At 39.6% G+C, this 24741-nt stretch overlaps 1 protein-coding gene across 27 annotated transcripts in view; it reads right to left on the bottom strand.

Moving 5' to 3' along the window:
• Positions 1 to 24741, bottom strand: part of ARHGAP26 (Rho GTPase activating protein 26) — a 463548-nt gene that overhangs the window by 168612 nt on the left and 270195 nt on the right. For all 27 annotated transcript variants that reach the window (XR_004624052.1, XR_004624053.1, XR_004624054.1 and 24 more), the window contains 2 exons: positions 17855 to 17920; positions 13502 to 13576 (listed from right to left, as the gene is read on the bottom strand). Coding sequence is in view for 15 of the 27 variants with exons in the window: in XM_019795170.2 (XP_019650729.1) it covers positions 13502 to 13576; positions 17855 to 17920 (141 nt within the window). In the remaining 12 variants the exon portion in view is untranslated. The remainder of the gene's footprint in view (positions 1 to 13501; positions 13577 to 17854; positions 17921 to 24741) is intronic.

Raw genomic sequence — 24741 nt, 5'->3', positions numbered from 1 at the left:
CTCACAATCTAGCCTCAGAAAATAAGATAAAGCAAGACCAAAGTTACATACCCCAGGAACGTTCAATACACGCTAATTCTTTGTAAAAGCAGAAAAAATTTTTAAAGGAGATAACCTAAATGTCCAATGATGGAAGAATGATTAATTTTGGCGTGGCTCCCTGATGGAAAATTATACTGCATTTACATGATAATGCTGACTATGCAACAATATGGAAAATGCCTAGAATATCATGCAATGTCAAGCAAAAACATCCAAACAAACCAAGATTTGAAAGTTTGTGAGAAACTTGTATGAACAAAGGCCGAAAGGAAATGCTCTAAAATTAAAATAGTGGCTGGGTTAGAGTGGGAGAACTGTTGTTTTTGTATTTTCTAAACTATGACTTGATTCCATTACTTTTATATGTACTTTGTTAAACTGCCTTAAGCAACAAGTGCAATGGGGACCACCATAATTACACTGGTTCCTTATCATTTCTTCTTTTGTCTCCTCTTGTGTGGACTCGTCAACAAATGTGTGTATTTTAAACGCACATGTATTATAAAGGAAGAGATCACTCTTAAAGTTAGTCTTCTGGGCAGCACACAGCCCCATCTCATCACTGACAAGGTGGTCAGAAGTGAAGTCTTTCAGCACAGTGAAAACAGAACCCAGCTCTCTCAAGACTAGTGATTTGCCTCCCAGCTCTCACTCCTCTTTCTTTCTGTTACAGCACCTCATGTTCAGTCGGGCTGCGCCCCTTCTCCTATTCCTATTGCACGTGCTTGGGGGCAGGTTCCATGTTTCCAGGGGTGGGAAATGACAGTCAGACAAACCATCAAAGCACTGCATCTCTCTGGCCCCGTGGCTGGTTCAGGGAGAACCCAAGACCTAAGCCAGTTGGATCACAGGGAACTTCAGGACCTTTCTAGGAGACAGGGGAAAGACTCTGCTATTTCCTTTTGGGTTTGTACTTGGAAGTTTCTCCAACTCCTCTAGGTGCCACCACCTAGAGCCCAAGAGTGAAGTCTGACAGACAAAGCCAGAGATGAGAGAAGGGGAGAGAACCGGTCTTGATGACATGGGTTGAGCCCTTGTATCTCGCCATTCCTTTTTAATCATGTGAGCCAATAAATTCCCTTTTTCTTTAAGCCAGGTGAGGTCAGGTTTTCTGTTTTTTACAATCAGAAGAGAACTAAATGATACAACAGGTAAACAGAAACAGCCACTGGACTCCTTCTCAGCAATCTCAAAGAAAAAAAGAGGTTCCTCCTGCAGAGTCAACAGCTTTTCAGCTAGAAAGGGAGAATGAGTCACAAGTGGGCCAATATATTTTCTATTTATTGGGAAAGAACCCACTTTCATTCTAGTACAAAGAGTCCAAGTAATCATGAGTGGATTAAGGAGTTAGGCTCTAATCCCCAGGTAAGAGCACAAATCCAGCTGATACCTACTGCTCCAAGTATGTTCCCCGATACATTTAATTTTTTAAAAATATTTATTTATTTATTTTGAGGGAGGCGGGGCAGAAGAAGAAAGAAACTTAAGCAGACTCTGTGCTGAGCATGGAGCCTCTGTGGGGCTCGATCTCACAACCTGAGCGGAAACCAAGAGTCAGATGCTTAACTAACTGCGCCAACCAGGCGCCCCCCCTCCCTGATACATACTAGATGAGACAGAAAAGGCCCCAGCTCACAGAATGTTTGGTTCCTAAAGGCAGCACATCTATGTGTTTGCAGGTGACCCTAGGCATTAATGAAATCTGTCTTGTCACATGAAACAAACAATGAACAACCTCAAGAGTGTGATTTTATTTCTAGGGTCACAGAATAGTAAACTCCATAGAGTTCTATCACAGCAAATTTCTGAAAAGTCAACCCAAGAGTGATTCTCCAAATGACCAAAACCTCTGCCGCTTTAATTCTTTTCTTGCTTTGTCACCTCTCACTCCCTTAATGGTTTGTTTCTTCCTGCGGAAGCGTATATACCAAAAAACTTTGCTTAGCATGACCTTTTCCCCTCCCCAACCCAGGACACACGGAAAGTTGCCATACAGCATGGTTCCTGGATGCGAGACAACTGTTACTGTACATTTCTCTGAGAAACAAACCAACTTCTAGCAAAGAAGAGTGAGCACGACACTAAACAAGCAGCAGTTGGCAGGTCTGGGAGTTATGAACTGTTCCACGGACCACATTTAGCAAACTAATGATTAGCTTCCACTTATTCGGGCTTTGTAACCATAGGAATATTGTGTAACGTTACAGAGAAGAGTCAGATTACAGCCCGGCTAAAGGGCTTTTTATAGCACCGATGAGGCAAGGCTCAGAACTTGAGCACGTCCATTTTAATTCATTTAATATCCCAACTAAATTGAATACAGCCTCCCAAACCACCTCATTTTCAGAAAGTGCTGCCAATTTCCACACCTCCCTTACCGATGCTCCCCCTCACTTAGAGAAGCTTCCTGGTGGCATCCAAACATGATGCAAAGACATAATTACAATTATGGGCTGAACTCAGTACATCTCTCCCTACCAACTCACTTGACCACTGCATTGCACTGTACAATGGACCTAAGCTAGAGGATCAGGCCAATGTACAGAAAGGCAGCCTGTGGGTAAAGTGAAATGAGTTTATTTCTTCATGAATCTACTCCCACATGAATTTGGAAAAATAGGAGACAGACTGGAAGCAGTGGTTACAAGGCGGGAATAGTCTCAGAAATATCACAATGATCAGATGGATTAGAAAGATCCATCTAGAGGTGCCTGGGTGGCTCAGCCGTTAAGCGTCTGCCTTCAGCTCAGGTCATGATCTCAGGGTCCTGGGATTGAGCCCCGCATTGGGCTCCCTGCTCAGAAGGAAGCCTGCTTCTCCCTCTCACACTCCCCTTGTGTGTGTTCCCTCTCTGGCTGTCTCTCTCTGTCAAATAAATAAAATCTTAAAAAAAAAAAAAAAAAAGAGGATCCATCTAGTCCAGTAACGTGTTGCTGATGAAAACACGACATACATTCTGGAGGAAATGATCAGGACCAGCCACCTATGTATTCCTACATTTCCTAAGAATACATTATAACTGTATGCAAATTAATTTTTTTTCTCTTTAACTGAGAGACTAATATGTGCACATGGCAAAAAAAAAATATTCAAGCCAAACAAGTAGATAAACATTAAAAGGTAAACCTTTCCTGTGCTAGAGGCAACTATTAATAACAGTTCCATGTATGTGTAAGCTATCTCTAACAGCATATGCAAACACAAGCATATAAATACATACAGCTTTTTAAAAACATGAACAAGTACACTATACATGTCATTTTGTGCACTGCTATTTTCATTTAACAGTATCTTGAGAAAGTGTTCCACATTAGCACACAAATTTATCTACCTCACAGTAGTACTTCACTGTACTATAATGTCCCCATTAATGGAAATGACATTTTTCCCTGAGTTTTGCTATGATAAACAATGATATAAGCTACTGTCTCCTTGTACATGTCCTACCTATAGAAAAAAATCCCTCAAAGTAAAATTTCCAGTTCAAAAAGTACATGCACTTTAAATTTTAAAAGATATTTTGCAACTACCTCTCAGAAGTTGTACCCTTTGAGAGTGACTCTTTCCCCAAATCCTTGACAACCATATGCAAACTCTGCTCTTAGCCAATATGAGAAAAGAAAAAAGTCCTGTTTTTAATCTGCCTTTTTTAATGAGGAGGAAGGCTGAGAATCCTCTCCTATGTGCCAACTTTATGAAGTATACTCACCCTTTTTAAGCACACAGTTCCATGATTTTGGACAAATGTATACAGTCATGTATTACCCACAATCAAGATAAAGGTCATTTCCAACACCATGAAAATCCCCCTGTGCCCCTGTACAATCAGTCCTCTCCTTCCACCTCCAGCCCATGGCAATCACTGTCACAAGCATAATACTTTTGAAATCCATCCATGTTGTTGTATGTACCAGTAGTTTGATCCTTTTATTACTGGGTAGTAATCAATTTTATGGATATCCCACAATTTGTCCATCCATTCATCAGGTGATGGACATTTGAGTTGTTTCCAATTTTTTACTGTTATGACTAAAGCTGGTATAAATATTTACATACAGGTTTTTATATGGACTAAAGTTTCATCCCTTGGGTCACTACCTAGGAGTGGAATTGGGTAAAAATATGTAGGAAAGGTCACATAGTAAGTATGTTTAACTTTATCAGAAATTGCTAAATTGTTTTCCAAAACATTTGGGTCATTTTGCTTTCCCACAGCAACCTGAGAGCTCTAGTTGCTTCACATCTTCATCAACGCATGATATAGTCAGGTGTCTAATTTTGAAATTTTAGTTGTTCCAGTAGACATGAAGGAATAACTCATTTTTTAAATTTGCTTTTCTTTAATGACTAATGATGTTGCTCATCTTATCATGCACTTTTTGTCCATCTGTGTATCTTCCCTGGTAAACTATTCAAATCTTTTACCCGTTTTTAAAACTGAATTGGTTGTGTTGTTATTACTGAGTTACTTGAGTTATTTTTAATATATTCTGTATACAATTCATTTATCAGATAGATATCTTCAAAAGGTTTCTCATCTGTAGCTCTCAGCTTTTTTTTCTTAGTAACCTTTAAAGAGCACAAGTTTTTTATTTGGATAAAGTTTAGTTTATCAGATTTTTCTTTTACGTTTCCTACTTTCTGTATTCTATTTAAGAAATCTTTTCTAAACCAAGGTCAACAAAATTTTCTAAGCTTTCTTCTACAAGTTTTAAATTTTTAGCTCTTAGGTTTAGGAATATGATCCACTTCGAGTTAATTTTTAGATATAGTTCAACATAAAGATGGAATTTTTCCCATATGGATGTCCAACTATATATTCATTGAAGTTACTATCCTTTCTCCCACTGAACTACCTTGACACCTTTATCAAAGATCAACTGACCACATATGTGTGGGTCCTATTTCTAGATGCTCTTGTCTGTTCCACTCATTGGTATGTCATTCCTTAGGAAATACCATGTGATCTTGTTTTCCTTCTGTAAATGTTAGTTATATTTTCTTTACTGTCTTTTTTTTAAAGATTTTATTTATTTGAGGGGGGAGAGAGCACAAGCAGTGGGGAGGAGCAGAGGGAGAAGGAGAAGCAGGTTTCCTGTGGAGCAGGGAGCCCGACACGGGGCTCCATCCCAGGACTCAGGGATCATGACCTGAACTGAAGGTGGACGCTTAACTGACTGAGCCACCCAGATGCCCCATTTTTACTGTCTTCAAAATCTGGTCTTTCACATTCTCTATCTCCATAACATCTCTGAGGAGGAAGTTTATAAACACATACTATCCAGTATGTAAATCAGACTTTTCATTTACCCTATTGGTAATTCTTTCAAGACTAGATTTAATTCTTAGCAATTTCATAAGCAAATTTGTATTTTCTGATTATAAAAGTTATACATCTTAATACCTTGCATCACCTCCCCTGTCTAGTGCCTAAGAATCCAGAGTATCCACAGCCACTTCTCTACGGAGATCTGAAAGTTCTTACTGTGTTAAATCCCTGTCTTAAGAGAACCTGCTTGTAGCATTCCAGTAAGCAAAAGTGATGGTGGGATGTGCAGAGAGGAAGGAGCTTCCATCTGGGCTCTCCTTTCCCTGGGAACTCAGGATTGTGGTTAATAGAGAACTTAATAGCTCCCAGAAGGATCAATCAATCCTTCATCCCAAAAGTCTCTCATGTCCCAGTCCTGCACCATTTGTCTATTCCCCCTTACTGGTGGGTAAAATTGGAAGTTAATGAGTTGCATGGCATTGCCGCTTCCATGAGGCTATAGTCTTCAAAGTCTGGGGCTGCTTCCACTCATTAGTGGACAAGCCTTCAGATCTAAGAAGCTGTCATGAAGAACGACATAAAGAATCCTATTACTTTAGGATTTCTTCTTTAAGAATCTCTGCTTGCTTTATTTATGCTATGCTGTACAAGGATGTAACAAAAGAAGGGCACAGAAAAAAGACAGACAAATATTCAAGGTTTCAGAGGAGTAAGGAAGGATACCTCATGGTGGGATGAGAGATCAGTGGGTGAGGCATGCTACTGTAATTTGGTATTTTAAAGCCTTGTAGTCTAATACCTTCCAGATATTCTCTGTAGCACTAACCTCATTTTAAACAAGAGTTAAAAAGAAAAAAGTTACGGGATGACAAAAAACAGCAACATAGAATTTGTACTTCTTCACCACCAAGGTCAAATACTAATAAAGATGCACACACACCAAAAAAGGGAAATGAAGTGTCAAAAGCACAATTAGGTTCACAGACAACATTTGCCGGTCACCAGAGGAATATCCACCAGGCAGAACTTGGTGAAGCCCTGAGGAAAATCCACTTGCAGGAACGATGTGACAGGCGGTGGGCCTCCGCTCACCCTAAACCATAGCCCAAGACACCCCAGGGAGCATCACTGCACTTGCCCCACCCCACCCCAGCACACAGAGGGGAAGGTACTCTCAGGAGTGGCCAGAATTGTCCTGAGATCAAAATTCAGGCAGTGAAATTAGACTGGGGACAGCAGCGTAGGGATATTCCTTTATATCAAGGGAAATGAATTCAGAAAGGCAAAAGTCCTAGAAGAAAGACGTGAGTGACAGCCAAGAACCACACCAGACTTCTGATGAACCCGGGATAAACTCCACTTCTCCCAGAACCATGACCAAATAGCAGAATCAGGAGAAATATATTTAGGCTTATAGGGCCACACTAAAACAAAGATCTTAAAATACCAGAAAGTTTGATGGATTCACATATATCAGCCCTCCAATTCATGTCACAGAATGATTCAAACAGCTTTCAGGAAAATAGTAGAACAAGGAGACCCTATCCAGTGAATTTAATGGCAAAGATTTATACACTTCTCTCTGTTCAGGTTTGATTAAAAAGATTAAAGGCTGATGAAACACTTGGCATAAAATATGAAGACCAACGTACTCTAACAAAATTTCAGAAAGCACCTGTTCTATACTATAAAAGAAATTTAGAAAACTAATAGACACTGTGAAATAAGGCATCAAAGTAAGAAGATAGAGACTGGAATAATAAAGGTCATGGCTAAAAAATATAAATGAAAACAGCTAAATGAGTAATGTTAGTAAAGACACAGAAAACTCAATTATAAAATTAAAGGTTGCATTATAAACAGAAAAAGAATCAACCCCCAAAAGAAATTTAAATAAATGACAAAGATATGGGGTACAAGTCTGAGTTTTGCTAACATGCAAAGAATCAGGAGAAAATATTTAAAAAGGTAAAAAATGAAGAATACTTTTTTTTAAAGATCAAGAATTGCAGAATAACAAATAAAAAGAGAATTTGTTTTCCTTTGGAAAGATATATGTAAAAACTCCAACAACAGACCCCAAAATGTATAAAAGAAAGACTGTATAGTGATACTAAAAAGTAGTAGAAGGGGAGAAATTTTTTTATTATATGGTTATTGGTCCATCAGATAGGTATTTGAGGAAAAGGTAGAGTTAGTTTCCGTTTTACATAAATATATTCTTGATGATACATAAAGAAAACAAAAAGGTTTTGTACTCCTAGATGGAGAAGGTCTTTTAAGGCATAATTCATCTAGGAAAAGGACTGATATAACAATGGACTTTGTAAAAATTTAAAATATTCATAAAACAAAACAAAAACAAAGTACCATGAATAAAGTTCATGATAAATGACAAAATGCAAAAAAATATTGGTAAACACAGCCTCCACATCTAAAAGATTCTTACCATCAGAAGATGAATGTACCAATAGAAAAATAGGCTAAGAACACAAAATCAGGCAATTCAGGAGAGAAGAAATATAAATCAGCAAGAAACATAGGGAGAATGTCCAACTTCACCCAGAACTACAGAAAGGCAAAGTTAAATAAAAAAGAGATACATTGAGTATATATATTTGTAATTTATATGCAAAAAAAAAGTAATAAAGAGTATGGCAAGGATCTGAGGTACAGGGCACTCTACAAACTGCTGACAGCAAATCTGCGATATCAGTTAAGGGCCTTGAAAACACATACATACCTCGGCCCAGCAATTCAACATCTTAAAACAAACCCTAGGTAAATCATTCAATATGAGTATATAACTTAAAAATAACAACAGCCAACATTTATTTACTAACATGCAGAGGCTTTCAGACTCAGCAACCCATATGCATCTTTCCTTTAATCCTCACATTATTACAGAAGCAGGAGCTATTATTACAGATGATGAGACAGAAGACCAGACAGGTTTAAATAATTTGTGTAAAGTCAAATGGATAAGTGGTGGAAATGCAACCTAACTCCAAAACGCATGCTTTTATAACATCTGCATACCTATGGGGACGTTTGCCTGAATGCTTTCTAGAATGATGAGAAATTGCAATCAGTCTATGTATCCAAGAATAAGGGACTGATTAAAAAGTTGTATGTACATAATACATGGCCAAAAAAAAAAACAAAAAACAAAAACCAAAACCCAAAACCCTCACACTCTAGAAGAACTTGAATGACATCCGAAAACAGACTTCAGTGTTACATGAAAAAAAAAGCCTATTAAAAAGCAATATATATGCACAGTGTGATTCCACCTTTATAAACATTTTATATTACAGAATATATTTTAACAGTGTGATAAAATGGTCAACAAAGGTTATCTCTGGTCTGCAAGACTTTCATTTTCTATTTTCCACTTTTTGTATTTCTCCAAATTTGCTATAATCACCACTCACAACCTTTGATCAGAAAAAAGTTACTTAAAAATTAATATAGAGATGTACAGGAAGAGAAAACAGACATGTAGTGAACAAATCAGCATATAGATGATTTGTATTAAAAACGTTGAGCTAAAATTTGGAAAAATTTATCTTAGCACTCAGGGGACAGGAAAAACAATAATACACATTCGGAAGAGACTATTTTTAGGAATCTGCGAGTGTTCCTGAGACCTTTTCACTCCTCACAGACTAAGGACCCCCCAATAATAGGAGGAAGGGGGTTAAGGGTAGCTCTTGGTAGGACACTAGCACCAGGCTATACCACATGTACTAAGAGATATTCTACCAAGCTTTCTTAAGGAATTCTAATCAATAGAAGGAAAAAGTTCTCAAAGCACTGGTTCTTTTTTCTTTTTTTAAGATATTTATTTACTTAGTTACTTATTTATTTATTTATTTACTTACTTACTTACTTATTTATTTATTTATTTGACACAGAGAGAGAGAGCGTGCACGAGTGAATGCACATTTACTCAAGCAAGCAGAGCGGCAGTCGGAGAGGGAGAAGCAGGCTGTCTACTGAGTAGGGAGACCGACATGGGGCTCGATCCCAGGACCCTGGGATCATGACCTGAGCTGAAAAAAGATGCTTAACCAACTGAGCCACCCAGGTGCCCCTTAACGCACTGGCTCTTAAGATTCCTCTTCCAACCTCAAGTCCTCTAATATACTAACAGTATACAAAGAAAACTCAAAGTGATCAAAGGAAGTCTCTGGTTTTACTTAATTCTAATCCATACTTTCAATAATAAAAACTCACTACGCCACTTGTGAGAGCCTCTGAAAAATAGTCCATATCCTACACACTGCCTAGCACCTAAAAGGGCATCCAACTGAAACAGAATAAAGCAACAGTAAATGAATGGTTCACACTAGGCCCAGCCATGCCAGGGCGAGGTTTTGCAGTGGAGAAGCCTTATTGCTTTTGCACTCTTGGCTAACCCAGTCTAATACAAATACCAGGAATTGATGAAGAGGGCAGCATGTTCACGGAGGGGAACAGAGACGGGGCTCTGCCTTCAGCTCTGCCTTCCTGGTCTAAGAGATGATTCCTCACTTCCAAGATCCAAACGGGGTACCTCAACAGGTCATGAGAATCACGATACCATTCTCCACTTTTGATGAGATCTTGCACTGTGATCATCTCTCGGTTCTGGTTGAGCCTCAGTTTGGATGCTAGCCTATCTGTAACGTTCTCCTGGCAGAGGCAGCTGGCCTTGTGACTTTCAGCTGCTGGTTATTAGTTTTTTTTGACATTTCTCAGATATTCATGATTATTTTGTCTGTCCCCAGGAAAACTGAAGAAGAGAACAGGACAAATATTTTGTTTGAGAGCCACTAAGAGAAGTGATAAAAACAAGATCCTTTCACACTACTCTGCTTAGCACAACTGAGCTAAAGTGGTTCTTTTTTCTAGCAAACCCATCTAAAATGTCCTATTTCTTTTCACTAGTATCACCTTACATAATAATCTGTCATCTTTGAAATCTCTCTGCTCCATATCCAGTTGGTTACAAAGTCCTGTTGATTCTCTCCAATAATTTTGATCCTTTTTTCCCTAACCTCAGAGCATCCACCTTGTCCAGCCCTCATTAGGCTATGTGCTGCTTAATTATTGCAACTGTCTTCTTCCTCCGCGTCTCTCCATATCAAATACATGTTCCCCGTTTGCTGCCAGTGCTACCCTCCTAAGACTACAGTCTGATCTTGTTAAATCTGTGTTGGACATACTTTTTTTTTTTTTTAATCTACCCAGCCCCCATTATTTCAGGAAAGCACTCCTCCAACATTCTTTTAATAATCCTGCTCAGTCCACAGGCTGCTATGGACTAACCCCTTCCCTATTCCACTTCGCCACATTCCCCCAACATGACCGGAGATAGGCAAGGGATCCAAGCCATTCGGATCCATCTCCTGTAGGTCATGTGACTGCCTTGAGTTTGAGAAATGAATTGTGTGAATGGCCCCATGCTGGCCAATCAAAGTCCACCATGAACTGTCAAGAAAGATACTCTCTACTCAGTGATGTAAGATTCACAAACTGCTCAGCCTGAACAATGTAGAACATTCCCACAAAGAAAACAGCTGACAGCAAGACAAGCGGAGATCACAGATAATAGGAAGCCAGAAGAAAGTAGTGGGAGAGGCTCCAGCAAAGGTACTTCTGTCATTGGAGCCACCAGATCTTGCTATGCTTCTGCCATCTTGGACTGAGCAGTTGTGTGAGCAAATGAATGCCTTTTATTTTTCCTTTCAATTGTTCTGAATTGTCTTCTTGACACTATGTGTGCAAAAGATCCCTCACACATACAGCATCACTACTTAGAAACTTTTTTGGGGGTGGGGAGGGGCAGAGGGAGAGGGACAGAGAGAATCTTAAGTAAGTTCCATGCAGGGCATGACATAGGGCTCGATCTTGCAGCCTCTGAGATCATGGTCTGAGCTGAAATCAAGAGTCAGAAGCTTAACCAACTGTGCCACCCAGGTGCCCCACTACTTAGAAACCTTTAATAGTGTCTTTTTTTTTTTCTGTAGGAAGTAAAACTCTCACAAACTTCTTAGTACAATATTCAAGTTCTTTGACAAAAGGGACCATCTTAGCATTTCAGTTTTAACTCTCCTGATCCAGCCTCAAGCACTTTCAAAAATTAAAACAATAAATTAGTACCCTCTACTATAGCCACTACTGACCCTAACTTCTGCCCCTCATGCTACTGCTCATTTCCTGAATCTGAATTATTCTCCTATTCTCTCCTTCACTACTCAATCTTCCAGATACAGCTTGTCCTAGGTGCCAGTATCAGATTTTACATCACAATTCTCATGCATGCATATCTCCCCCTACCAGACTCTTTGCAGACAAGGACTGAATCTTTCTAAAGTTTCAGCTCTAGCACCTGACAATCTGCTATAACAAGCATACACTCCACACATTTGCAACTCTGATCAGAAATACAAGACTGAGGGTTGATACCTGTTAAAATCTTAATTCTTTACAATTTCTCAAAAATTCACCATGTCACTGTACAACCTTGTAATTGAACTTACGAGCAGTTATCCCAGAGAAACAAATTTATGTTCACATTTAAAAGCTGTACAGAACTATTTACAGCAGCTTTATTCCTAATTTACCCACATTGGAAACAACCCAGATCCCTCAACAGGTGAATGGTTAAACAAACTGTGTACATCTATACAATGGAATACTACTCAGCAATAAAAAAAAAGGATTGATACAACAACTTGAAACTATCTCAAGGGAATTATGCTGAATGAAAAAAAAAAAGCCAACCCAAAAAGATTACATATTATATGATTCCACTGAGATAATCTTGAATTGACAAAATCAGAGAAATGCATAAGAGATCAGGAGCCGGCAAGGGAAGGAGGTGAGAGATAAGCATCAAAGGGCATCACAAGGGATCCTTGTGGTGATGACACCATCCTGAATCTTGACTGTATTAATATCCTGGTTGTGACCTCTTACTACAGTGTAGCAAGATGTTACTACTGGGGGACAGTGGGTAAAGGTACATATAACTCTGTTTTATTTCTTACAACTGCATATTAATGTAAAATTACCTCAAAATAAAAAGTTTAATTTATTAAAAAACTAATCACACTGCAAATCTGAACCAAGTACAGATTTTCAGTGCAAGAGTACCTCATAAATAACCACACTTTCAAACAAAATATCTCACGGTAACTAGCAACAGAATAGGGTTTTGCCAACAAGAAGCAAGGAGCTCTCTAGAAAAAGAGAGAAGAGTCATTCTGCACAATATGAGGGAGGAGATTTCCTCACGTATGAAAACTTTCCTCAGAAAGTGAATGGCAAAAAAAAGAAAAAAGAAAAAAAAAAGAGACAAACATTAACAAGAGAAGTATCCCTGCCCAGACAATGAACAGGGACCCTAAGTGATAGTCCGTCTCAACAAGTGCACGTCTGGGCTTCCATGGGGATGAGTAACAGCCAGTGATATGTGAAATCTGATCTGTTTGCCATTTAAATCCATGTGACTCACTGAAGCTGGCTGCATTCACATCTAAAAATATAGGAAATCTGCAGCCTAAGCAAATTGGCTCACTGACTCATGGGGTTTTGATTCAAACACTACACATTTGGAGACAGAGGTTTTATATTAATGTCAACTAGCGGGAGGGAGGTTCTGCTCCTCAAACGACAGAGTCTAGGTAGAAATCTAGGTGCAAAGAGGAATCACAAGAATTATCTGCTTATATACATGTTATCTAGCAGGCACGTGACACCTTTTTGGTAACGGGGAACATGAGATCTGAGGTGTTCTGCAGGCTAGAAGGATGCCCTTCCTTGGGCATCGGGTGTGCCCCACTAAATGCCTGTCTCCAAAGACGACAGTGGAGTCATAAGCTATTAACGACAGAGTAGGGTGTGGTGGTCACATGAGTGACTGAGCGCCACTTGGACTGGCAAAGGCTGAGTCTACAAACAGAGGGTGTGGTGTCTTGGCCCCGCCATTTTTTTTGTTTTGTCCGGTGCCACTAAGTATCTCTTCCAGTAACGTCTACAGCCATAACAACTGGTGAGTGGGGCAGCTGATTTCTGGGTGTTCCCTCTTGGACACCCAATTCCTTCCCAAGAGGCTGCTCATACTTACAGAACTAGTAACTTTTCAGAGGTCCCCCCTCGACCGCATTGGGACCTGCCTGGCACAACCACTGTTGCACTTACCCATCAGGACACTGAGGAGCTTCTGCACTCTGGAATTGACCCCCACGATTCGGTAGAGCCCTTGCTCATTGATCCCTGAGAAGAGAAACAGTGATGATTTAATTAGAGGCATGTCAGAACACAAGTCAAGCCCAACCCAGCCAGATGCACTTTTTTCATTTTCTCGGTCCTTCTAAAACCCACTCTAATTAAAGTCCCCTGTCACTCAGCTCTGCTCTTAGCGAAGGAGTGGGATTTGGTGCAGCTGTCTAGGATTTCACGGGTGTGCTGCACACTTCAGCCCTTGTGTTAGTTCAGTTCAGTCAACAGGGGGAAAGAAACCTTCCTCTTCTCTTGCCAAAGGCAGCATTTGAAGAGTTTTGAAAGATGCCAAATATATACTTTTAAATACGTTACATTTAATCACTCTTTTAATTTAAAAAGCCAAAACTGACATGATAGAAATTTCATACTGTAGAAAAGAATAAATGTTTTATAATCTATTTTCAAATACAGAATAAAAACACAGAGGTGTGAGAGCATTTTTAATTTTGGTTGTTCACCAAGACTGAGAAATTAGGAAATCCATTTTATTTGTCATGTAAACATTCTTTATGAAAAAAAAGAGAATTACCTTCCTTCAACCCAAGTTAATACGCAGCTGAACTAGAAGGGGATTACCTCCAAACACCCAAACAACCAAAAACTAAGCCACCTCAGGGCTTTGTTCACGTAAGTGCAAGGATTAGATCACCACTATACATTTACAAAAAGGGACCATTTAGACCAAGCGACTGGAAATGATTTTTCTGTTTAGCCCTAGGCCCATCATACCTGACACCTCTCAACTAACTGGTCTCCTGCTTCCCATCTTATTCCCCTGGTGTCCATTTTCCAACCAGTAACCAAAATGAAATTCTTTAAGTATGTATCAGTTCAAAACCTCTCTTTACTCAAAATCTTCCAATGGCTTCCCATTGCATTTAGACCACAATCAAAGTTACTGTGGCCCACAAGGCTCTGTAGGATTAAGCACAGGTCCACCTCTGCGATAATGCACTTTTACTCTGCTCCAGCTACACTGGCCTTCTTGTTTCTCCAACACACCAAGCTTGGGCACCCAAATCACAGCCTCTGCACAGCTGTTTCCTCCACCTGGAATATGCTTCTTCCAGATCTTTTTATCATTCAGGTCTCAATTGAAATGCAACCTCTTCAACCTAAGGCATCCCATGACCAACACTACTGGCCGGTCCCCTACCCTCTATTCTTTGTAGCAAGTAACAATATGTGAAATTATCTTTCTTTTTTTGGTTTCTTGTTTGTTGTTCTCCCCACAACTACGATATAACCTCTATGTACAGTGATTCTGTCTTCTTTACCATTATAGTCCCAGTACCTAGATCAGCATACAATACATGACATAATGAATAAAACACTGAGTTATATATTCCTTCAGGGCCGCTACTTTGGAATCAAAACAAAATTTCCTAGAAGAAATTTGGGAAAAGGCTGATTCTACAATATCTCCCATCAGGCCTATGTAGAATTAAGGAATAAAAAGAAGTGGTCTAAAATGACAGGATTTTTAACTAAAAAGGACCTGTAAAAGCATGTACATCAGCCTGCGTGGCTCAGGGACTAAGAGACTGTGGTCTAAAACTAAGGGAGGGGCCCCAAGCTACTTAACAGCAGAACCATTATTCAGTAATGGGCTTGTCCTTTCTGAAGTGTCTCTACTTCTTCTGTCCTTGACCTTTCCTGGAACTGGATACAACCCTGTCTCCCCCTGGACGACAATTAATGATCCCCAGAAAATATGGGAGGTCTGTTCACCTCTGGTCACCACAAATATGGATATACATACATGCATTCCAGTAGGAAAACAACCACTTTCTTCAAGTATTTATGCTAAAAATGGCATTTAACTCACATTGTCCTCTTTTCCTTTTTGTGTCAAATGAAAACTTTCTTACAAGTTAAAACGCATCATTCTCGCCTTCATTTTAGAGCAGGAGGGGACAAAGAGGCAGAGGCTAGGACACCAAATTGCTGGTGACCTTGTTCTTCCTCTACTACTTATTATGTATATTTTCTGGCTTTATATCATAAAAAGCTGTCCTCCTGAGCCACTGGTCTGCATTTATCACAGACTCTGTGAAGGGTTTTAAATGATTACATTTCCCTATTTGTTTGGCTGCTAAGAACTGAGACACACAGGTGGCCCACCTCAGGCAAGGGGATGAATTTCACGGTGGAGGGGAGGGGATTTGAACTTACTTTTGGCTGACATTTTTATAATGCATCTACTTTGTTAACCCTGTACCTCTTATTCCTCATTCTTTTCTCTTAGAATGAACAGAAAATTAAAACACCTGTTGAAAAACTGCCTTAGTAACAGTTTAAAAATTCAGAAACCGCAGTTAAGGCAAGTAGATAAATCAAAGGAAGACAGTAAGAAGAACCAGGAGCCCCACTGACAACACAATGATACCTGTGCATACATGGAATTCCCCTTCCCCTGCAACCCCCAGAATGGGTTCATACTGTGCAGGCTGTTTCATAACTTTCATTTTTCACATAATATGTAATAATGAAAACTTTGCATGTCAATAAATGTATTTCCCTGCAGTTTTAGCAATTCACAGCTTTTTAATGCATGGATGTACCACTGGTGATTCAACCAATTTTTGAAACATTTGACCAGTTTCTGTTTTTCACTTCAACACCATTGTGTAAACAGCTTTGTGGCTTAACCTGCCTGTGTCCTTATTTCTTCCAGATCAATTCCCAGAAATCTCACCTATTTCTACTTTATATTCTCTGGCTGTATTTCAGTTCTCTTTGCAAGCTGCCTTAACTCTTTATTAAAGCAAGGTATAGCAGAAATAAGGAAATATTTAAAAAATCTTAGCACACATTAAAATAACTATTTTGGAAAGAACACTTTCTGACTGGGTAGGAGTGGCTCATACAGTTAAGATTTTTTTCGTCCCCCTTTACTCAATGCTTCATAGACTTTATAAAGATATTTATATTTCTTAACTAGTAAGAGTTATGGATCCTGCTTTAAAAAATAAAACTTCTTTCAATCAAGTGAAAAAGACTGGTGGGTTGAGAGGCTGTGGAATAGTAAGACTCACATCTTTAACAATGGTTCAAACCAAATCCACAGCAAAGATAGTTAACAGCTTTTCTCAGGGGTACCACAGACCAGCGCACTCAAAGCTCCCAATTGCTGAAACTGAAAAATCTCCTTTGTGGCAACATCTAAGGAGGGGATGGTGACCACTGGGATGAATCAGCTTCCCTGATTCTCAAAGTCCTGCTCCTACAGGCCCAGGAACGGTAAATGTGCAATGGGCAGGGCCTGCCTACAGCACTGCTATAGGAAACCAGCGGCCTGACCCCTTCTGTCCACCTGGATAGTGGCTAGGGACTGCCTTTTCATAGCATGGTTCTTAACCTGGCATCCAGAGACCCCAGGAGTCCACTAAAAAATTTAGAGTGTCAATAAACTTAGGCAGGAAAACAATTACACTTTCACTTTCATGACCCTATCACTGAAATTAAATCAGTTATTATGAGTGATAAATCACAGTGTTATCAATACCTGTGACTTGCTCAGAAATCAGTTATTCTCATAACACACTGGGACTTTTATAGACATCTTGAAGTGATCAACATGGGTTTGAAATACACAGGTCTACTTACACGTGGATTTTTTTCAATAAACACAGTACAGTACTATAAATGTGCTTTATGATCTTTCAACTTTTCTTTCTCTAGCTTACTTTACTGTGTATTACAGTATATAACACATGTAACATACAAAATATGTATTACCCAATTGCTTATGTTATTGGTAAGGCTTCTAGACAACAAAAAGCTGTTAGTAGTTGTTTGCAGGGGAGTCAAAAATTATACGCAGATTTTCAACTGCACAGGACGGTAGGGGGTCAGCACTCCAAACTCCCGCATTATTCAAGGGTCAACTGCATTTCCAAATTATGGCAGTTATCAGACCCACATCTAGTACTTACTATTTAAAGTGGTAACAAAGAAGCACATGTACGCTTACATCAAAACTATATCTTTCCATATTTTAACTGAATTCCAGTAACTAGACTCCTTATTATCCTATGTATTTGACCTGCATGCTTTTAAAACATTCTACTAATCAGCCAAACAGGTTGATGACACCAAATCAGTTGAGAACCCCTGCTTCAGAGCAACAAACTCGTGGAAACACACCAACAATGGCACCTGGGGAGTTAATGAGTCACGTAAAATCGGGAAACAGGTAGCAGGTCTGATGCCTCACCAGACGCATAACCTTCACTGAGAACAACGCCATCTGTTGAACGACTTTACCTCTGGTTTCCACAGCGTGGATGCATTTCCTGATTATGCTGAAGCCAATGCTGTCCAACTGTGCAGCTGAAAGAGGAAGAGAAGGGCAGTCAAGTTCCTGGCCATGCATATCAACCTCAGACAAGGCCTGACAGACCCAGGATCAATCAGTCCCATGGTTTGGCCACAGATAAAAATGATTTAAAAGAATCAGCTGGCACTCTCTGAGAGATTACCATATCCCAGGCACAGTTCTAATGCTTTGTTTATTATCTCATTTAATTCTCATGATCACTCTGCAAGGTCATCCTCTATTTAAAGCTGAAGACACTGCAGTATAGAGTGATGTGAGCTTTACCAAAGGAATAAGTAGACATCCTTTAAATCTCTTGTTCTGTTATTGTCAGAAACTTTAGGACTAACTGCTTCCAGGACTCTTTCAAAAAGCATAAGTTAAGTGGCACAATAAATGTTAGGTAAGTGCTTTACATAGATTATCTCAGTTAATCCTCACAAATCCTCTAGGCTGATACTATCATTAGCTCCATATAACAGATTAAACAACTGCGATTTGGCAAAGATAAATGTCTTGACCAAAGCTGCCGAGCTAATAGGTGGGAGACTCACTCCAGACCCTTGAAGACCAAACTGCCTTAAGCATGACCCCAAATTAAAGACAGAGGTCAATCCTGTTCAGGTGTTTAGAAAAGAAGGAAAAAATGGTAAAAGAAAAAGTGACATAGAGGAAAATGAAAGCAACCTAGAACAAAGAAGTGACCTGATGAACAAGCAATAAGGCAGTAGAGCCATCCTGTGTGTGATCAATCGGCAAGTAGTAAGAGTTCTCTACCTGCTACAAACCCCACAAATGTGACTCAGAAAATTAACGATCAAATAGTAGCAACCTTTTCCACAGCACAGAACCAATTTCCAACCTGGCAGTGAGGCTGGGAACCCACCAAGACTCATCTCCAGGCTTTGATTACACAGTGAGAAGATGTGAGTGGTAATCGTTAAGAACGGGTTCACCTTTTGAGCACCTCAGGACATCAGGACAAGACATTCTACAAACTCATGGGTCACAGTGGAGGAGAGAATGGTAGAAAGTTAGAAGGGAAGTATTTTTAAATAATTTGTCATCATCCCAGGCAAGAAAAAAACTTGTAAAGTATGAGAACTGCACAGAACTTGAACTCATTCTTTGATCTAATCCAAACAGAACCTTTCTCAAAATTTTTTTTAAGTTTTTAATTTTAATTCCAGTGTAGTTAACATATAGTGTGATATTAGTTTCAGGTGTACAATGTAGTGATTCAACACTTCCACACATTAGCTGGTGCTCATCAAGACAAGCTCACTCCTTAATCCCCAACACCTATTTTCACCCATCCCCCACCCAACCCCCCCTCTGGTAACCATCAGTGTGTTCTCTATAGTTGAGAGTCTGGTTTTTTTTGGTTTGTCTTTCCTTTTTTTATCCTTTGCTCTTTGCTTTGTTTCTTAAATTCCACATGAGTGAAACCATATGGTATTTGTCTTTCTCTGACTTATGTGCCTTAGCATTATACTCTCTAGTTCCATCCATGTTGCTGTAAATGTCAAGATTTCATTCCTTTTTATGGCCAAATAATATTCCATTGTGTGTGTTTATGTGTGTGCGCGCGCGTGCATGTGTGTATGCCACATCTTCTTTATCCATACCTCTACTGATGGACACGCAGCAGCTTCCATAATTTGGCTACCATTAAGTAATGTTTCAATAAACACATGGGTGCATCTTGCTCTAATTCTTTATGTATATGAGTGAACTTATAGCCAAGGAAGATAAAAGTCCTTAAGAAAATCACTGAATTCCTCAAACTAAAAAGGATTGTTGATATATTAAAAATTATCTTCTCAAAGGCAACAAAATAACTCTTATTCTTACATACATACTTATCACTTACTGATGCTTATTATAAACACATATGGCTCTAGGACAGTCAGTAAAGTATCAGAAAAGGAGGAAAACGGTATTTTTCCTCTCCGAGACTACCTGCTACACAAACCACAGTTCTTATTCTCTTAAAGCTGTAAGGAGTCTACTAACTTACTCTCATGCTTTTTCTAGTATAAACCAAATAGTTACTCTGCAAATCATGTGGTACAGAGCTTTCTGACTCAAAGCTGCAAGTCAGATAGAAATCAGTCTTCCAGATGAAACGCAATCACCTTATGCCATAGACTTTTCCCAAATTTAATAATAGACTATGATACACAGGCCCAACACCTGTTAAAATCTAGGCGATGATGACTTACAATAAGAGTTTTACTGAGATATAATTCAAATACCATAATATTCACCCACTTAAACCTCGAAATTCATTGGCTTCTAATATGCTTACGAAGTTATCAACCAGGCACCATTATTTAATTCTGTAACATTTTCATTCTCTTCCATGTAAAACTTCATACACATTAGTAGTCACACCCTTTTTCCTGCCTCCCGTCAGTCCCTAAAGATAAGTCATTCGTTTTCTGCCTCTATAGATTTTCCCATTCTAGGCAAGTCATATAAACAGAATCATATATTACATAGTCTTTTGTGTCTAGCTTTTTCACTTGGTAGAATGTTTCCTAGAGTCATGTATGTTGCAGCATCCATACACCATTCCCGTTTATGACTAAGTAATATTCTATTGTCTGGATATACCACATGTCATCTATCCATTCATTGACTGTTGTTTCTACTTTCTGGTTATGAAATGCTGCTAGGAACATATGTGTACTAGAGAGTTCATAGTCTTTGTGTGGACGTATATTTTCACTTCAGTATATACCTACAAGTAGAATAGCTGGATTACATGGTAGCTCTACGCTGAACTTTTTGAGGAACTACCCAACTGCTTTCTAAAGCGCTGCACCATTGTGCATTCCCATCAGCAATGTACGAGGGTTCCAACTTCTCCACATCCTCCCCGATATTTGTTATTGTCTTTTTTTATTATAGCTTTTTTGGTGGGTGTGAAGTGGTATCTCATTGTGGTTTTGACTTGCATTTCCCTAGTGACTAATAATGTTGGGCATCTTTTCATGTGCAGGGGAGGATATTCATTCCTTTATACAGTAATCAGAATAGAGCCTACTGGAAAATATTTGTCAGAAGGGAAATTATTTTTTGTACTTAAGGAGGTTTCCAAAATGTTCTTAACTGTGATTCAATAGTCAGTTGAAGCCTTTTAGTTCTTTTTTGAGAGGTGATCAACAGAATTTATGCACAGGGATGACAGCTGAAGAAGTTCAGGAGGAAAAAAACCACCATTTTGCAGCATCCTCTGGGGCGTCCTCAGTCTGCGGAGACGGATTCCAAGCTTGGATGCTTTAAGAGTACATCTGTGGCATGATCTTGTTCTACGCATTGACCAACATCTATCTTGGACAAAAAGCATTTTGCTTCTTTTACCCCATAAATAGTGGTAAAAGTTTTGGAAAGTTGAAATAACTTGGCGGCTGACAGTGACAACCCCAATGGCCAAAAGATACCTGCTCATAAAGCCACCGGCATAACTAGCAGAAGAAATAAGGGCAGAGCTAGAGACAGACCTGCAAAGCCAAATGAGTCCTTGAAACCTTTTGTGTTTGAATGTAAGAAGCAAGATCCTTTCCTAGGTAATTAATAGCTAATGGAAATGAATGCAATGGAACCTTCCAAGTATATCCAGAAAAAACTGAATTCCACTAACCTACATTAATTACCATTACTTCTTTTAGAAATTAGCAAAGCAAACTGTCCCCCTCCCCAAATATCTTAGCAAATTTCATTTGGTTTTCCCAACATTGTTAAGTTCTTTCATTTGTTTTAAACCTGCTAACTCCTTTTCTTAAAATAAATCTTACACAGATGTTACATAAAGGCCTTACACATTACACATGTAACACAGTATTAGTATATATTAGTTGTCTGAGTTGAAAAATATAACACATCATTTACATATTACCAAGTCAAAGAGAGTTCAAGGTAACTCTGTCAGCCTCTAGTTTTTCAAGTTGCATTCTGATGATAATTATTACAGTTTTATAGGCAGACAACACTGTAATACGTAATGGAATTCATATCAAACAACAGTTCCCAACAAAGAGCTCATGATATAGAGTTTAACAATCATTGCTCTAAGTCTCTAAACTGGAACTGGTACAATTATTACATTGCTTGCTCCCCTGGGAAATTCCTTGTTTCTCCTTGTGTCTCTAAGGCTATGTCACCCATAAGCACACACGCTCACACACACACACACACATACACACACGAAGAAGTCTGACTTCTATTCCCATCAACTTGAATTCCCCCCTGACGTCATGATTAGGTTACTAACGATTAACAACTGCTTTATTATTTAACATGTACAGAGTACTACTAATGTATTAGCGATTATAGTGCATACATAACTAGAGATCATTAGTTCTGGTCTCTGCCCAGCAGGTACATAACCTAAGTTAATTGAGATCGCCTCTGCTGAAAAGCAAGTTCCCACTAAAAGGTTTAGAACATGATCAACACGGAACAGAGTTTGCTAATGACAGAAAAAGTCTGAGCAGCCTGCCAGATGGAAGCGGCTGTCCTTAATCCCCTGAAGCAGGTGATTCAGCTCTTTTACTGGGCTAAGGCTCAGAAAAGGTCAGGGATTTATTTGCAATTTCTGTATCCTCATAATCTCCAGGAATAATCTCTCATTAAATATCTACTAGGCTTGCATTATTCCCTTAATTTGACTTGCAATGAGTTGTTGCAGGACCGGTAACTCCTAGGCCTGCATCCACTGTCTTGCAGCTAAGGCCCGAACTGGCTTCTCTTTCTCCCTCGGCCTCAACTTCAACTCTGCCCAGGATTCTGCACCAGGCAGCCCACACAGCTTTCATATGATGACTGTCAAAAGAGCTCACACCAAATACCCAGGTTAATCCACCAAGTTAGAAATCTATCATCGTCTTAATTTTCATTTCAACTTTTGAAGCCTTGTCCGTCTCCTTTTAGAAGAAGGTCACACAAGCCTATTTTCTCAAGTTCTATGAAGAACTCTGAGAGTTGGGCTGATGCTCAGTCAGCTTGGAGGTCTTAGGGAAGAAGAGGAAAGGGGATGCTTGGCAGACCACTGGGGTTTGCACTATTATGCCTAGGGTACGAACTCCAAGAGCAGGGAGGCAAGTTAAATCCAGGAACAAACAGTTTTACTACAAAGGGCTTGAAACTACAACATACTATATATAAGGTTCAATCCAATGATGTTCTTGTCTAAAAAGAGGAGGCTGGTGGCCAGGGGGAGAGACATGCTCTGCAGCTTCTTGCACCAAATGCTACCCCACCTGAGATGTTTTCTCTGGTTCTTTCCACCTTAAAAGAAAATGAGGTGTGTAGGTGGTATAAAACCCTTTGCACTCCCTCTCTTTCTTACCCTCATATCCAAATTATCACCAGGTCCCTCAATTTCATTTAGTTCTCTCCATCTACACCACCACCATCCTGGTCCTGGCCTTCATCGTCTGTTACCAGGACTGCTATAATGACCACCTATCTGGTGTCCTCATACTCCCTATGGCTCCCTCAAGCCTATCCTCTACATTGCAGCCTCCCTGATCTGGACGAAACCAGACCATGAGCCCTCCCAGTTTAAAATTTCTCAATGGCATCCCACTACTCTCAGGAGGATAACCCAAATCCTTCACAGGTTTCACAAAACACTGCATGGTCTAGCCCAGACTGCCTTGTCTCACACTACCCCTCCAGACCTAAGCACCCTACCATAGTGGCTTTCAGAGCATCCAACTGACCACGCTTTCTCTCCAGCCTTTGAACAAACTGTGGGTTTCACTTGGAAGCCCACTGGCCAAAGCAACTGCAAATCCTCAGGTCTTCCCTCAAGTGTCAATTCCTCAAAAATGCCCTCCTGATCTCTCCACCTGGTTCACGTCCTCACTGCAACTTGGATATAGCCCTATCAACTTCTCCTTCAGAGTAATGTAACATAATTGCAAGTTTACATTTATTTCTGTGATGTTGCCTACCAAACCAGATTTGCATTCATGAAAGCAATGGTGCATGCATTACTCATTTGTTTTATTTAATACTCTATCTCTGCCTTTCACTGTCTACTATGTTGGCCATTTAAATATGATGGGGAGGGTCACTAAGGGGACATGTGGACTAGTAAAAATGACCTTTCAAATCCCAATTGTTATAAACCTTATGAAAGTAGGTAAGTTATTTAAGCTCTGGTGCCTAGATTTGTCATCTTTTGGGAAAATATAAATGTTAAATAAAGATATGAATGGCCGGACCTACCTACTTTCTTCCTTTATCAATACAAAAAGGTATCACCACCTAGCAGTACAGGCCCAAGAATGAGTTAAGAAGAAAGGAAAAACAAAAGGTGTGCAAGCCAAGACATGAAAAAGAGAAGACAAAACCAAGTTCTGGTTTTCCCGGACACTTGCAGAAATCCTTTGCTTGTCCATCAAGGCATTATCATCACTAAACTGTACGTGGCATGAAGCTGTGGATGGTGAAAACAGGAGGTGTGGGGGTTCTTTCCATGTCATACTATCTAAGCCATCTACACAGTCAGACAGGCCTGAGGTCAAGGAAGGCCCTCGAAAACAAAAGCATTCTCCCCTGGAGCTGTGTGCTACCCAAGAGACCTTAATCTGCAGGTCCAGGAGCCCCTTTACTAAAAATCACTGACCTGCACTTGCCTTATGCCAGTCTTTAGTATTCAAAACATCAAGAAATTTGGCAATAAGTGGCCAAATCACTAATTCTGAATGGAAGGGACCTTTCCATACCACAGGTTGACTGATGGACATACAGTGTGTGAAAACACCTCTCTGGGACACACCCTGAAGTTACCCCATACATGCATCCTGGGAATTCTAAC

The sequence above is a fragment of the Ailuropoda melanoleuca genome, chromosome 3, assembly GCF_002007445.2.
Source record: "Ailuropoda melanoleuca isolate Jingjing chromosome 3, ASM200744v2, whole genome shotgun sequence".
Taxonomy (NCBI): domain Eukaryota; kingdom Metazoa; phylum Chordata; class Mammalia; order Carnivora; family Ursidae; genus Ailuropoda; species Ailuropoda melanoleuca.
The sequence above is the reverse complement of the archived record's forward strand: the minus strand, read 5'-3'. Positions and strand labels throughout refer to the sequence as shown.